Source organism: Trachemys scripta, chromosome 7 (genome assembly GCF_013100865.1).
Source record: "Trachemys scripta elegans isolate TJP31775 chromosome 7, CAS_Tse_1.0, whole genome shotgun sequence".
Classification (NCBI taxonomy): domain Eukaryota; kingdom Metazoa; phylum Chordata; order Testudines; family Emydidae; genus Trachemys; species Trachemys scripta.
The window spans coordinates 29,666,698-29,682,342 of record NC_048304.1 but is presented as its reverse complement, the minus strand read 5'-3'; the positions used below and the strand labels follow the sequence as shown (position 1 = coordinate 29,682,342).

General features: G+C 57.4%; 1 protein-coding gene across 1 annotated transcript; it reads left to right on the top strand.

The window, feature by feature from the left end:
* Positions 1 to 3,043: 3,043 nt before the first annotated feature.
* SNX32 (sorting nexin 32) lies at positions 3,044 to 13,630 on the top strand. Its single transcript, XM_034776710.1, has 13 exons — positions 3,044 to 3,204; positions 3,364 to 3,468; positions 3,689 to 3,799; positions 7,873 to 7,994; positions 8,216 to 8,339; positions 8,904 to 9,008; positions 10,428 to 10,533; positions 10,943 to 11,018; positions 11,645 to 11,684; positions 12,115 to 12,201; positions 12,342 to 12,501; positions 12,641 to 12,726; positions 13,374 to 13,630. Exons 1-13 carry the CDS (start codon positions 3,163 to 3,165, stop codon positions 13,425 to 13,427), a joined length of 1,218 nt encoding a protein of 405 aa, XP_034632601.1. The 5' UTR covers positions 3,044 to 3,162; the 3' UTR covers positions 13,428 to 13,630.
* Positions 13,631 to 15,645: the final 2,015 nt, after the last annotated feature.

Genomic DNA, 15,645 nt, shown 5'->3' with positions numbered 1-15,645 from the left:
CAGAGCGGCCGGACGAGCACCGGGAGCAGGACAGGCTCCGTGCCTACCCGGCCCTGCGCAGCTCCGGGAAGAGGCTGGAACGTGGGGAAGGGGGGCGGAGGGGCTGTGTGTGGCTGTTACTTTAGGCAGCGCCCCCAGCAGCTCCCATTGGCCGGGAACGGGGAACCGCGGCCAATGGGAGCTGCTGGAGGCGGTGCTTCAAGCAACAGAAATGCACAGCCCTTCCACCCCCCCCTTCCCCATGTTCCAGCCTCTTGCGGGGGCAGGGCAGGCAGGCAGGGATCCTGCCCTGCCCCGGGTACGTGCCGGGCCAGATCCTGCCCCCTGAAGCCCTCCTGCAGCCGAACCCCTTGCCCTGAGCCCCCTGCCACACCCTGCACCCTGAACTCCTGCCATACCCTGCACCCCTCCTACACCCCTACTCCCTGCCTCACCCCACACCCCTCCTGCATCCCAACCCACTGCCCTGAGCCCCCTGCCGCACCCTGCACCCCGACCCCCTGCCTCACCCCTCACCCTTCCTGCATCCCAACCCACTGCCCTGAGCCCCCTGCCGCACTCTGCACCCCGACCCCCTGCCATACCCTGCACTAGGGTTACCATATTTCAACAATCAAAAAAGAGGACTGGAGGAGCCCCGCCCTAGCCCCTGCCCCCGTCCTGCCCTAGCCCCGCCCCTGCCCCTTCCACTCCCTCCCACTTTCTGCCCCCTCAGAACCCCCAACCCTCCCCCCCACGCCTTGTCCCCTGACTGCCCCCTCCTGGGACCCCTGCCCCTAACTGCCCCCCAGGACTCCACCCCCTACCTAAGCCTCCCTGCTCCTTGTCCCCTGACTGCCCCCTCCTGAGACCTTCCCCACATCCTAACTGGTCCCCTAGGACTCTACTCCCTACCTGTCCCCTGACTGCCCCAACCCTTATCCACACCACCACCCCCAGACAGACCCCTGCAACTCCCACGCCCCATCCAACCCCTCCCCCCCCCCCCCCTCCCCCCCCCCCCCCCCAGAACCTCCCTGCCACTTCTCTGACCCCTGGCTTCCTTACTGTGCTGCAGAGCGGCGCGCTCGACAGCGGGGGAGGGGAGCAGGGTCGGAGCTCCAGACTGCCAGAGGCCGAGGCAAACGGCTTGGCCGGGGATCTGCGAATGCAGGGAGGGAGGGGGAGGGAGAGGGGAGTGGTGTCAAGTTTCAGGGGAGAGGAGGGGGAAGTGGAGGAAGGGCTCTGGCTGCCGGAGCCCCGTGCGAGTGGCTCGATCCGGCCAGCTGCCCTGTACGCCGTGCACGCTCTGCATGGGGGGGGAAGTCCGGACATTGACAAATTCCCCCCAGACACTATTTTTAACTGAAAAAAGCCGGACATGTCCGGGGGAATCCGGACGAATGGTAACCCTACCCTGCACCCCTGCACCACCCTGACTCCCTGCCTCACCCCACACCCCTCCTGCATCCCAACCCACTGCCCTGAGCCCCATGCCGCACCCCTCCTGCACCCCGACCCCCTGCCGTACCCTGCACCCCTCCTGCACCCTGGCCCCCTGCTGCACCCCACACTCCTCTTGCACCCCAACCCACTGCCCTGATCCCCCTGCTGCACCCTGCACCCTGACCCCTTGCTGTACCCCTCACCCCTCCTGCACCCCATACCCCAACTCCCTGCCCTAAGCCCCCACCACACCCCTCCTGCACCCCCCCCTGGGGGCAGGGAGGGGGCAGAGTTGGGGTGGGGATTTCGGGGAAGGGGTTGGAATGGGGGCAGGGAAGAGGCGGGGCACGGGCAGGGCCTCGTGGAAGGGGTGGAGTGGGGCGGGGCCGAGGGCAGCGGGGCAGGGGGGAAGAAGGTGTCAGTAATGCGGCCCTTGGGCCAATGTACTAGTCCTCATGTGGCCCTCATGGTCATTTGAGTTTGAGACCCTTGGTTTAGAAGGATGTTGCTAAATTGGAGAGGGGGCCAATAGCAAAGTGGTGGAATGTTATATCATGGGATCCCTGCCTAGAATGCCCTGTGGTGAATTTGAACTGATGCAGAGCTTATGGCTGCAAGGAAAAGGACTGTAGCAAAGGGGTGCGGATCCACTTCGATTCACTGTGATTACATTGCTGCATTTTGAGTGAGCAAATCACACTGCTGTAACATCACCATGAAGACATGGCCTTAGGGTGTGCCCTTGTGTGGGTCCCAGGCAGGGAGCAAACCTGGGAATTTCCTGATTTTAAAAGGATGACGTTCTGCCCATCGAGCTACAGGACAATGAATGGGAGTGCAGAGGCAGCAGCAGGTATGAGCTCTTGCCACCAGAGAACACTCAATGCAGTGTTAGCAGGGAGTACACAAGCATGTAGTTTGGGCCATTCCTTCTGAAAGGCAAAGTGACTGAGACCTGGGCCTTTGGGTGGGTCTATGCCCAGCTCTGCCTGGGGTTTCCTTACTTGTGAAATGATTGCAAGGTTGTTGCCTACTAAGGCTGGGGTGTGAGGCTTTGTTCTTTGGACTGTGAAGGTAACAGCTCTGTTAAGTAAGCTAATCAGAGCTGTAGGACCTTGGGTGGTATCCATATGCTGAGGGGCTGAGACCCAACAGAACTCATTGCTGATGTAGGTCTGGAGCAGTGGGGCAAGCAATGCTGTCATTTCTTCATCTGCTCCTTCAGCCAGAAAAAGGGGTGGATGCTCGAGCCCATCCCCTTAGCCCCCACTGCTACATCCCCCTGCAGCCTCAGAGGCCCCCCCAATCTCCCAAGATTCCAAGGGGCACCACACCCAGCTGATACCCCCCATTGTCCCCCTGCAGTATCCCAGGGTGCCCCGCACCTCCATCTCCTCAGCTGCCAGGGGTCACCCCCTAGGCCCCTACCCAGCTGGGACCAGCCCCCCAGGGAGAGGGAGCACAGGCACATTTATCTTCCCTACGCCACCTTAAGAAGATATGATCGCCTCCTACTTCCCCGCCTGGTGGGTGACGGATAGGAATCTCGGCGAATGGGAGCGAGGACTCCGTGCCCGGGCCCAATGGGGAGGAGGGGCGTGGAATAGCTGTCACAACCGATTTAAAGGGACAACACCCTCCGCCCGCGCCCTCCCCTCCTCATTCCTAGTCAGCTGATGAGGCCTGAGCCTGGGTTCATCTGCAGGGCATCCTGGGCTGCTCTCTTCCTGGGGGCGCATGGAGGAGCCGCTGGAGATGCCGCCTGGGGAGGAGAGCAAGGTGAGCCTGGGACCCCCGTCCCCACGGCGGGGTCCTGCATTCCCCACCCGGGAGATGAGGCAGTACCCTGTTCCCCCCCACACCGTGCCCTGGGTCGGGCATCGCCCTCTCCCCCTCCCCGTGGGGTGCCCCTATATCTAACCCTCTTCTCTCCCCCAGCCTTGCTCACTCTCGGAGGAGCTCGCCACTGACCCCTCCTTGCAGGTTGAGATCTCAGACGCAGTCAGCGAACGGGACAAGGTGAAATTCACTGTCCAGACCAAGGTGAGGGGATTGGAAAGACAGGGTGGAAGGGGTCCCTTATGGGGGGTTTCCCACGATAGGGCTCTGATGTTTGGGGGGTCTCCAGGGAATGTCTAGTGAGGTTTGGGGGTCCTTGGCTTGGGTGTCCCCATTTGGGGTGGTCTCTGACAGGTCCACATATTGAAGGGGATTCTGGGGGTCCCAGGTTTGGAGTGACTCATCCCCTGCCCCCCTGTTGCAGAGCTCCCTGCCCCACTTCACCCGCCCAGCGCTCTCCGTGGTCCGGCAGCATGAGGACTTTGTTTGGCTGCACGACACCTTCTCTGAAAATGATGAATACGCTGGCATCATTGTAAGTGGGAGTAGAGGGGATGAGGGGGTCTGGGGGGACATTGTAAAGGGTGAGAGGAGATATGGGGATCATGATAAGGAGGGCATCTGGGGGGGCATGGGGCAGGGTGTCATAAGGGGGAACATCATGTCAGGTTCTGGTGTCCACAACTCAAGAAGGCTATTGCTAAATTGGGTTCAGAGAAGAATCAGGAGAATGGTTAAAGGATTGGAAAACATGCTGTGATAGTGAGGGACTCCAAGAGCTCAATCTGCTCAGTTTAACCAAGAGACGGTTAATTGGTGTCTTGCTCCTAGTCTGCAAATAAAGGTCTAACAAGATCCATGGGCTGGAAGTTGAAGCCAGACAACTTCAGACTGGAAATAGGGCAAATTTGTACCAGTGGGGGGAATGAACCAATGGAGCAATTTACCAAGAGCTGTGGTCGATTCTCCATCACTGGACATTTTTCAGTCAAGACTGGGTGTTTTTCTAGTCTGCTCTAATTCACAGCAGCAGCAGATTCACATGGCTGTGATGTAGCGGTGGTGCACATAAAATTAACTTCCAACCTGAATAGTCCCTTGCAAGTCTTTTTTCTTCAGCAAGAGTCAGCATGGGAGGATTTAGGCTTCTTAGATCCTTCAAAATTGCATCTTCCAACCTCACTTGTGGTTGGTCTCATGCTCTACTTTTTTTGACCTCAAGTCTATTAAGCTTCTGTAAAAGCACACCTTCTTCTCCATGTGATGACTACACCACTAGAGTCTTCTTCTCAGCGGATGCAAGATTGCAACTTGCCGGGGTCATCTAAGTATCTCTTTGTTTGTGACAAAATCAAACCAGTGGATGTTTTGACACTGACAACTGTTTAGTTTCCTCTCTTCGCCTGTTTTTCATGGCCATGTTTCTGCTCCATACAACAGAGTTCTCATCACTACCACATTGAACACTTGTATCTTAGTTGTCACATGGACATCCTGCTACCCAGAGGCATGGGTGCTGGAACTAGGGATGCTGGGGGTGCTGCCGCACCCCCTGGCTTGAAGTGGTTTCCATTCTATACAGGGTTGACAGTTTGGTTCAATGGCTCTCAGCACCCCCACCAGGAGCGCCACCAGCTTTTCTGCCACCCTAGGCGGCGGGAGGTCCCACCCCAAAATACCACCCCCCACAGAGGCGGCGGAAGGTCCCGCCGCCGAAATACCACCGTGGTCGCCGCCCCCCAAATTGTAGCACGCTAGGTGACCGCCTAGGTTGCCTAATGGGTTGCGCCTGCCCTGACCCCCACTATACAAATTGTTCCAGCACCCCTGCGCAGAGGCCTTTGAAGACACCGAAATGCCTTGCATGCAAGACCAATCCAACGTGTGACTTCTTTGGATATAGAGCCTCGTACTGTCCAGTGATTACCCAGATAGATAAACCTATTCACCCAGTCAATGTCATTGCTGTCTACATGCATCATTTGCAGGTCATTCGTTTCTGTTTTGTAGGAAGCCTGCATAGCTTTGGTTTGATCACCATTGACCCTAAGTCCCAGAGATTCTGCTGTTTTTCACAGCTCTCCCAGCATTAGCTGTAGTAGGCCAGTAATCTCTCCAAGTAAGGCAATAATATCAGCATGGTAAAGATCATCTAAAGATGAATCTCTCGATTTCACCTCTCCTACTTTGGCCACAGTCAGTTTTATTGTCAGATAGTCTATCAGAACATTAGATTATGTAGGTGAGAAAACATATCCCTAGTGTACCCCTGATTCTACTGAAAACCAGTCTGTAATACAACCATTGACCTTCACGCAGCTAAATGTACCATGGTACAGTTTCTCCACCAGGCACACTAAGGGTATATCTGCACTTAAATTGCTACAGTGGCATCATGTCCTATATTGACGAGAGGACTTCTCTTATTGGCATAGGTGAGATGCAGTAGCTAGGTTGAAGAAGAATTCAAACCCTGCATCTAGGCAGGAGGTTAGTCTAGATGGCCCATGTGGTTCTTTCTAACCCTATGATTCTATGACCTAGTGCTGGCTACACTGGGGGGTAGGTCGCCATAGCTACTTCTCTCAGGAGTGTGGATCTTTCATCCCAAGTCTTCAGGCACCCCCATCCTGGCACAGAAGTGTTCACAGTGGAGTCAAAAGCAGCTGGAGAGTCTTTAAATGTGGTGTTAACGTCCTTTTGTTGTTTTTCAGTAACATTTCACAGAGCACAGATAGCTGGATTGTAGTTCAACCTGGGCAGAAACCACAAGGGTTGGCTCTCATGTTTGGGGTGAGACAGTATTTCAGCTGGCTCAGTAACGTGATGGTAAACACCTTCCCTGGGACTGACAGCAGCGTTATTCCCCGGCAATTTGAGCAAGCTGATCACTCTTTTTTGAAAAAAGGGAGGATTCAGCCTCCTTTCCAGTCTTCTGGAATGTGACCGGGTTCCCAAACTATTCAGACAACTGAATTCGATCCAGGTCTCCACTCTTTAGCAGTTCTAATGAAATATGGTCAAAACCAGGTGCTTTATCATGTCATAACTGTTTGACCGCAAGCATCATTTCCTCTAAGGTCACCTGCCCATTTTCTCCTGGGTTCATTTTTGAATTTAGTTGTAGTTTACATCTTGGCAGTGAATCAATTCACAAAAATGCTCCCACCAACTTTTAAGTGGTGCACCAATATCCTGGCAGTATTCTCCATTTTTGTCCTTAACTGGCAGAAGCTGAGAGAATGGACATCCAATGAGGATCTTCAAAATCTCAAATACACCTTTCAGAAGCTTCCTCAATGTGCTGTGCAAAACTGTTCCGCCATTGATTACGATCATTCCGACAGGTTCTCTTGACTCCTCAGTCAAGACATTTGTTTCCCTCTGTTGCCCATTTCCTCCTCCCTTCACTGATTTGACTCTAAACTTCCAGTGCATCCATTCTGCTCAGCACCTCTTTTTTTCTGTCCCAAAATTTGATGGTATCATCTGTAATCCAGGGTTGCTTTTTCATTCTCCTTAGTCCAAGTGGTTCTCCAGCAATCTCGGTGATAGTGTAACACCAACAGACGCTGGTCGTCTTCAAACCTGGGACCTCTGAAGCTTAGTGCATGAGTCTCTACTGCATGAGCTAAAAGCCACATGGCTCTTAGCTGAGGCTGTGAAGGAAACTCATTAATCTCTCTCTCTCTACGTGGTCTTGGTGCCACTAGATGGGACAGAACACCACACCCAGGAGGTGTATGGTTTACAATAGCATCCTAAAATAAAGTCCACTCTTCCCCTGCACTAGACAGCTGGCCATCCAATGTAGAGTACTCCTTGGAAATCGCCACCACTTACCTATTAGAGATCGCTTCATCGTGAAGCTTATCAACCCTGAAGCATTTCAATGCAATGGTTACCCCTCTGTGGAACTGTATGAAATGGAACATCATTGTTGCTATTAGGTGTCAATGCTCATACGCAACCAGGAGTTAATTCCAGGCAGCCCTATGGCCTGTGTTATCCAGGAGGGTTAGATGATCACAGTGGGCCCCCGATCAGTGAATTGTAAGCGCATGGAGCTTGGGGTGCACGGGGAGACACAGGATCACTGTAAGGGGGGCAGGGGTGTGTGAAGAAGGAAGAGTGTTTCTAGAGGAGGGGGATCCTTTAATCATTGACATCCTGCCCCTAATGGACCCCCCCAATGGCCCTGCCCTAGCCCGAGGCATCATCCCCCAACAGGACATCTGAGCCCTTTGCCTTCCTGCTCTGAGACCTCCCCCCGCCCCATAGCTTCTGGCTGTGAATCCTTTCTCAGCCCCTCCAGCTCCACCTCCCAGCCTCCCTTGTCCCAACCATTAGCCCCCTGCCAGCTTCACTCCCCTCTCCCAACTGTGAGGCCCCCTTAGCTCTGCCCTTTCACCCCCATGCCTCAACCATGAGCCCCCATCAGCTCCACCTTCACCCCTGGCCTGCCCTGCTCCTCCCTTTTCCCCCAGCCTGCCCCACAGCTAGTATCAGGGGGCCATGGGGGCTTGGGGTCACAGAGGTTTGAGAGGCTGAAGGAGGGGTTCAGAGCTAATATTTCTCCTGGTTCTTCCCCCACCAACCCCGGCCCAGATCCCCCCTGCACCCCCCAGGCCTGACTTCGAGGCATCACGGGAGAAGCTGCAGCGCCTTGGGGAGGGGAACAGCACCCTGACGCGGGAGGAGTTCGCCAAGATGAAGCAGGAGCTGGAGGGGTGAGTGACACCAGGGGAGGGTGGGGGCTGACCTCAATGCCCCAGTGTGGCACTAGGGGGCGCTGTGCCATGGAGGCAGTACAGGCAATCAGTGAAAGGTGATACAGAGTGGTTAGTAGGGGGCACTGCAGGGGGACAGTACAGGGAGGCAGTGGGGGTGGTCCAGGGAGTCAGTACCGAGACACTGTCCCTGCAGATGTTCACCCGCCTGTCTCCCGCAGCGAGTACCTGGCCATCTTCAAAAAGACGGTGGCAATGCACGAGGTGTTCCTGCAGCGCCTGGCAGCCCATCCCGTCCTACGCCGGGACCACAACTTCTATGTCTTCCTGGAATACGACCAAGATGTGAGCCCCCCAGCACCCCACCCCTGAGTGAGCTTCCTGACCCCCACACCCACCTGAGCCTCCCTCTGATCCTGCTGGCCTCCTGAAACACCTGCCCTGGCCCCCCAGCGCTCCTCTCCCCTGCTGAACCCCCCACCTCCTCCCCACTGAGCCACCCCCCACTACTCCTTCTCCACTGCTGAGCTGCAACCCCCGCACCCCTGCTGAGCTGCTTGTCTCCCTGGCACAGGCCCCTGGTACCCAATTTGAGGCCATTCCTGTCTCCGCCACCTCCCACCAACAAGGGGGGGCCATGTGGGGGATTGCCCCCCACAACGTGAGGAGCACAGGGCCTGGAAGGAGCCAGGGAGGTGAGGGGGCCACCTCCTTCTTCCCCCACTGCCCTGCCCCCCTCTCCCTTCCAACCCTGGCCTGCACAGATCCCTCCCCTAATGCTCATATTATCTCTGGCTGTGGGCAGCCCCTGTGCTGGGCTGGGAGGGATGTGAGGTGCAGAGGGTCCTGAGGGGCCCTCTCCCGCCCCCACCCCCCCACCCACACACCTGGCACTCCATTTCCTTGCAGCTCAGTGTGCGTGGCAAGAACCGCAAGGAGCTGCTGGGCGGCTTCTTCCGGAACATCGTCAAGTCAGCTGACGAGGCGCTCATCACCGGGGTGTCAGGGCTGAAGGTGAGCCAGGACCCACTGCATGCAGGAGTGGGGGAGTGAACCCCCCTGGGGAGCAGGGAAAGCATGTGTGCCTCTATCAGATCCCATCTCCCCAGAAATCCATGGGCCCTGCACAGATCCCCAAGTGACAATCAGGACTAATGCCTGTCCTGCAGCTCTGGGTGCCTTCGGTGCTCTGCTGCTGTGGTTCACAGTCCTGACACCAACAGCCAGGCTACACCATGCAGGTCACACCCTGCCTTCCACCCCCAGTGACCCCAACACCCTCTCCTCCCGTCCCGACTTTCCCCCAGACAGTCCTGCACTGTCCAGCCCTCTCCTGCAACACTCACTGAAGTAAGAAATTTTGTTGTTCCTTCAGAGGGACGATCCAGGGCCGCTCACTGACTTCACTGGGGTTTGACAAACGCTCTTATGGCAGTCCCAGCACCGAACTGGTGGATAGTAAAACACATTTAGTGAAGGCAAAGGCAGAGGTTTAAAGGGTACCCGTAGGAGGAGTGAAGATAAATGGTTACACCTGTGCTTCTATGACTGACACTTCACTTCAGCGAGTTACAACCCTTGCCTGAGCAGGGTCCTCACCTAAACTCAGTTCCCGGGTACTTCAACCGCTTGGCTGGAGGACCCAGTGGCCTGGGATTTCAAGTGCTCTGGCCCCTTGAATCCTACCTCGTTATACTTTTATAATACAGGAATACTATCTACAAGCAGTTCATTGTTGCTTATCATTTGTGGTTCAGATCCCCTGTCTGTATAGTTAAGAGGCCTCTCCCCAACACCCTAGGCTGCTGGTTTTGTTCACCTTTGTATGCAGAGGTTTCTTCGCTGTTTCTGCCTGATGACCGGTCAGCCGAGCAAATACACATTCCTTTGCCTAGGGCAGACTGGCCTTATGCACTGCTTGCCAAACCCATCTGAAGAACATCATTCTAGTGCTTACTTCCAACTCCTTGTACACACCTGGGCCCTACATCACACTGGAATATTAATGAGCATGGAGTTAGTTTTCCAGTGATATCTCATGATACCAGTGTGTTAGGTGTAGTGAGTGTGTCGGGCCTGATAGAAGTGGCTGACAGAGTAGCAAATCACCAACAGGGCTCTGTCACACACACACACACCCATCCACCCCCCAAGCCCCAGTGCGGAGAGTAACCTGGCCTGCACAGCTCACCCCCGACCCTGACTGCAGCAAGTGGCACAGCTGGTGCAACCCTCTCCCCACCACGGTACCACAGAGAGTGGCACGGCATGCAGTCCCCCCCACACTCAGTGGAGAGTGGCACAGCCCGCACAGGTTCCTCCCCCTGCAGCAGTGACCATGTTAGCCCTTAGCCCAGCCCATGTAGACGCCCCCACCGTGGGGCGATATGTGGGGCACCCCTCGGCTCTCTGGTTCCCTGTCACCCCCTGCAGGAGGTGGACGAGTTCTTTGAGCACGAGCGGACGTTCCTGCTGGAGTACCACGCCCGGGTGCGCGACACCTGCCTCAAGGCCGACCGCGTCATGCGCTCCCACAAGAGTACGTGAGGAGTGGGGTTCTCCCTCTCCGGTCCCTCCCCTACAGCCCCCTCTGGGACCAGGATCACCCTCCTGCCCCACCCTGGCCCCTGGCACTGCCCCTTTCAGGAGTGTCTCCCCTGGGGAGGGGAGCTTCCCGGTGGTCGGGGCACTCGTGGGTGGGGACCCCCTGGGGTGCTTAGCACCAGGGATCCCCTGGCGAGTGGCAGCTGCCTGGGAGCTGTCCCCTATCTGGAGGCAGTGGGGGAGTCCTTAGGGGTCAGAGAGGCAGGGTGGTGGAGGTTCTGGGGAGGGGAACCCCCATCGGGCTCCTGGAGGTGGGTGTGAGGCAGGGACTCCTGATTTGGTGCGGGGGAGTCCCTAGGCTAATGGGGTACATCCCCTGCCCTGATGGCTGCCCCCCAATACAGGCCTGGCAGAGGACTATATCCCCATCTCAGTGGCACTGGGCAGCCTAGGCACACAGGAAGTCCGCCAGCTCCAGACGTGAGTATTGAGGTGCAGGGAAGGGGCTCCCTACAGGCCCCCAGAACTGCTTGCTGTGGGAGCTGTGTTGGGGAAAGAGGCACTGGGACTGGGGCTTGATAACCCCCACCAAGTTTGGAGGGCTGCTATAAGGTGTGCCCTCCCCCAGAATGGACTCTGTTCCCCCCCCTGCAGTGACCCCAGTTGTGCACCAGGGGGCACTTCCACTCCCAGCCTAGGGTGCCAAATGGGGGTTAGATGCTGGGGGGGGAGTGGGGAGGTGGGGGGCATTTTGGGGGGGGGGGAGGCCGCCCGGGGGGGGGGGGGGGGGGCCCGGGGGGTAGTGGGGGGGGGGGGGGGGGGGGGGGGGGTGGCACTTCCCGGTGTGGCGGTAGAGTTCTGGGGGGAAGGAGGCACCTCAGACAGAGCTGGGGGATGGGTGCTGTCTGGTGGGGGGCAGGACACAGGGGACACTGAAGGGGATGGGGTGCTGTCTGGTGGGGGAGATGCAATATCGGGGCCCTAATGTAGGGGAAGGGTGTGGGGGCACTAGGGGGCTGGTGGTGTGGGGGAGGGGGCGTAATGGGTGGGTTACTGGGGGGAAAGTACCAGGGGGGTCACTGATGAGTCTCCCCTTCACTCCCCAGGAGCTTCCTGAAATTGGCTGAACTCTTTGAACGGCTGCGGGTGAGTGAGGGCTCCTACCCCCGTGAGGAGCCTCTCCCCATCCCCTACTCTACCATGGGCCCCCTCTGCTCTGGGGCTTCTACCCCCCCCCCCCCCACAAACACTCTGCCATTCCTCATGCTCCAGACCTCCCCAATCTCCTGGTGTCCCCCACCTTCCTCTGAACCCCACAACCAGGATCAGCCGCACCCCACAGACTCTGCAGTGGGGAGGCAGGGCCTTCATGGCCCCTATCCTGCACCTCCAGCCCCCTTCTCAGGGGGTCTCCACCCCCACTTGCTAGCGCCCCCTCTGGCTGGATGTTTGGGACCTCTGAGGGGGTGACATTAGCTCAGAAGGATGGGGTGTAGAGGCTCAGGATTAACTGTGGGATTCACACACACCCCCTTCGCTGATCAACCTCCCCCCCCTTCTGTCCTCTCCTTCCCAGAAGTTGGAGGGCCGTGTGGCATCAGATGAGGATCTGAAACTGTCTGATCTGCTCAAGTACTACATGAGAGACTCACAGGCAGCCAAGGTACGTGCAGCACGGTGCAGAGATGCGACCACCTCTGGGATGGGGCCTGGGGCTGTTAATATAGGGCTCCCTCACCCAGCACTGAGATGCAGCCACCTCTGGGGTGGGGCATGGAGATGTATAACTGTCTGTGTCCCCAGGATCTGCTGTACCGGCGCCTGCGGGCCCTGGCTGATTACGAGAATGCCAACAAGGCACTGGACAGAGCCCGCATGAGGAACAAGGAGGTGAAGCCGGCTGAGGCCCATCAGCAGCTGTGCTGTCAGCGCTTTGAACAGCTATCAGCCTCCGCCAAACAAGGTGAATACAGAAGGGCTAGGAGCCAGGACTCCTGGGCTCTGTCCCTGTCTCTGGGAGGGGAAGTGGGGGGGATGTCTAATGGGTTAGAGCAGGGGGCTAGGATACAGATCTCCTGGGTTCTCTCTCTCTCCCGGGGCAGAACTGACTGATTTCAAGTCACGTCGAATCTCCGCATTTCGCAAGAACCTGATCGAGCTGGCAGAGTTGGAGCTGAAACATGCCAAGGTATCAGGGACCCCCAGAAATCTTGCAACCCTGCCTCGGGCCCACCCACCTCCCTGCTAGCCCTTGGGAACCCCCCTACCCCAGCCTGAGTATGGAGCTGCAGACACTACCACTTCCCCCCACACCCTCCAGAAACTCCTCCAACCCTGGCTGGGAACCCCTGGGGATCTCTCCCCCCCCCAACTACCTGCCCCCCCCCAAACCTGAACTGGGACCCTTCAGAAGCTCCCATCTCTTTCTTACCCTCCTCACCCAGTGCATGCTCTGCCTCCCCATGCCCCAAGCCCCTGGGGAGCCCTGTTCCTCCTCCCCCATGACCTCTGCACCCTGGGATGGGGGGCTGGAGGGTTGTCTGAGCTCCTCCCCAATCACTTGCATGCCCCACATCAGCACAGACCCTGTCCTCAGTTGCAATACCCAGGTGTGGCCTGCAGGGGGAAGTAGTGTGACACACTTGGGTCCTCATACAGGTTCAGTGCAATGCCACTCCCAGTTAGGCTGGGAGCCAGGACTCCTGGGTTCTGTCCCCAGCTGTGAGAGGGGTGTGGGGTGGATCATTTTAGGTTTTCTTGGGGTCCCAGTTTCCCCTGGAGCATTGCACTGGGGGGGGTGTCTCCCCATCTCTAACCCCCTCCCCTCTCTTCCAGGCCAGTAGCCTGCTGCTGCGGAACACCCTGATTGTGCTGAAGGGCGACGCCTGATACTACCACCCAGCTCTGCACCTGGGGGAGGGGCCTCTCAGCGCCTTGGTGCAGAGACCCCCCCAGCGCTACTGCTGCTGCCTCATAATCCAGCCCCATATATCCCTGCCCCAACCCTGTTGGCATTCCAGCCCCCACATACCTGCTCTGCCAACTCTGGGGGGCCCCCTCTGACTGTGGGGGCAACCCCCCCCCAACACCCATTAACTCCCTCCCCCTGGCCTCCCAGAGATGGCTGCAACCTAGAGTTCCTTTAGGAGTGGAGTGGGCTGGGAGCCAGAACTCCTGGGGTCTATCCCCAGCTCTGGAAGGACAGTGAGGTATAGTGGGGTAGAGCAGGAGGGCTTGGAGACAGGTCTTAATGTGTCTTAGGTGAGCCCCTTCCCCTCTGTCCCCCACCCCCTGACTGCAGTAAGACCACATAGGGTGGGGGGGATGTTAAGGTGCATTCAAGTACATAAAAGGTTGTTTAAAGGAGAAAAAATTTCTTCTTAACCTCTGAGGATCGGACAAGAAGCAATGGGCTCAAATTGAAGCAAGGGCAGTTTAGGTTGGACATTAGGAAAAACTTCCTAACTGTCAGGGTGGTTAAGCACTGGAATAAATTGCCTTGGGAGGTTGTGGAATCTCCATCATGGGGGATTTTTAAGAGCATATTAGACAAACACCTGTCAGAGATTTTCCTAGATAATACTTAGTCCTGCCTTGAGCGCAGGGGACTAGATGACCTCTTGAGGTCCCTTCCAGTCCTTTGATTTGGAGGTGTTCTAGCCACGCACAAGAATCCAGGCTAGATGCCATCTCCCAGCAACTAGATGCAGGGGGAGGGGCAGAATGAGGGGAGGAAGGGGTGTGAGATAGCCTACTGCAGTTTCACATTTCCCCCTATCATCATTCAATTCTATCCAGCCACAGCTCTGTACCCCCCCAGCCCCAAACTCCCCCAATAAAGGCCCATTTTGTATCCAGCTTCACCCCATGCAGCCTCATTATCAACCCCCCCTTTGCCAAACCTGCTCAGCTAGGGCCCAGCCCCCCCCCACAGCATCAAGGCTCTCCCCCCAGCCCTGCTTCCTCCCCTGCTGCTGGGACTTCCCTCTTTCAAAGGTTGCTCACCCTGACTCCCACCAGCCCCAGCATTGCTCGATCACAGCACCCCGAGCTGATCACTCTGAGCAGAGAAGCTGGCCTAGCATCCCAAACCATTGTGAACTTGCTGTGGGGTGGGAGAGGCTTGGCCTCCCCCCAGCAGTGCCCACACAGCTGCCAGGAAGAGCTCTCCCCTCCCCTGGCTCCCCCTGTGAGGGAATACACCCCAGAAGGCAGGGAACCTGTTCAGGCCCCATCCCCTGCTAAGGCTGTACATGGCCTGACAGGGACTAGCACTAGGAAAGGAGACCTTCAAACACACCCAGGGATCCTGGCTCCTGCCCCACCCCAAACCCTTCCAAGCATCACTCACCCATGGTCCAGTTAGACCATAAGGCGGCTGTTAGCTAGGACTCCTGGGTTCTAGCTCCCCCTCAGGGGCTGGTGGATTAGAGCAGGTTAGCTTTAGCCAGTTGCACTCCTGTGGGGGTAATGCTAGCTTCCTTCTCCCTCCACACAGGATGAAGCTGTGGGTGGCTTCTGGGGGCAGCAAGAGATGGTGAGAGCAAGGAGGGGGCAGCACCATTGTCCCCGTCCCCCCCCATAGTCCCAACCCCCTGAGCAGCTCTGCTGGCAGGTCCAAGGAGCAAAGGGCTGATCCCAGCTATGATTTATCCACACACACCCCCACCCCATCCACCCCCAAGCCAGGCTAATGCAGGGCTTCCATAGGAGACACTACATGGAGGGAGATGCTTGCAGGTCTCAGCACCGCTGCTCCTTCACACCCAGCATGGGACTTTGAACAGCTGCAAGAGGGCTAGGGCACCATGCCAGGCCTGACCGACCGGAGACAGGTGGAGCTGGCCTCAGGAAGGGGGTGGGGAGCAGTCTAGCTGCCTAGGGCAGGACCTGCCCAGGTCCCCTGCACTCCTGTGTGTTTTACAAGGAAAGGCAGGTGCTGTTACTCATAAGCAGCAGCTACACCCAGCTCCCATGGCCACCCACACCCAAGGCTCAGCACTGATTGCAGGCTCCCAGGAGCCAGGACTCCTGGGTACTAGTTCCAGCCCTAATGTCCCCCACCTCAGTTTCCCTGGTGGCCTCAAACCTGCCAAATAAAACGAGG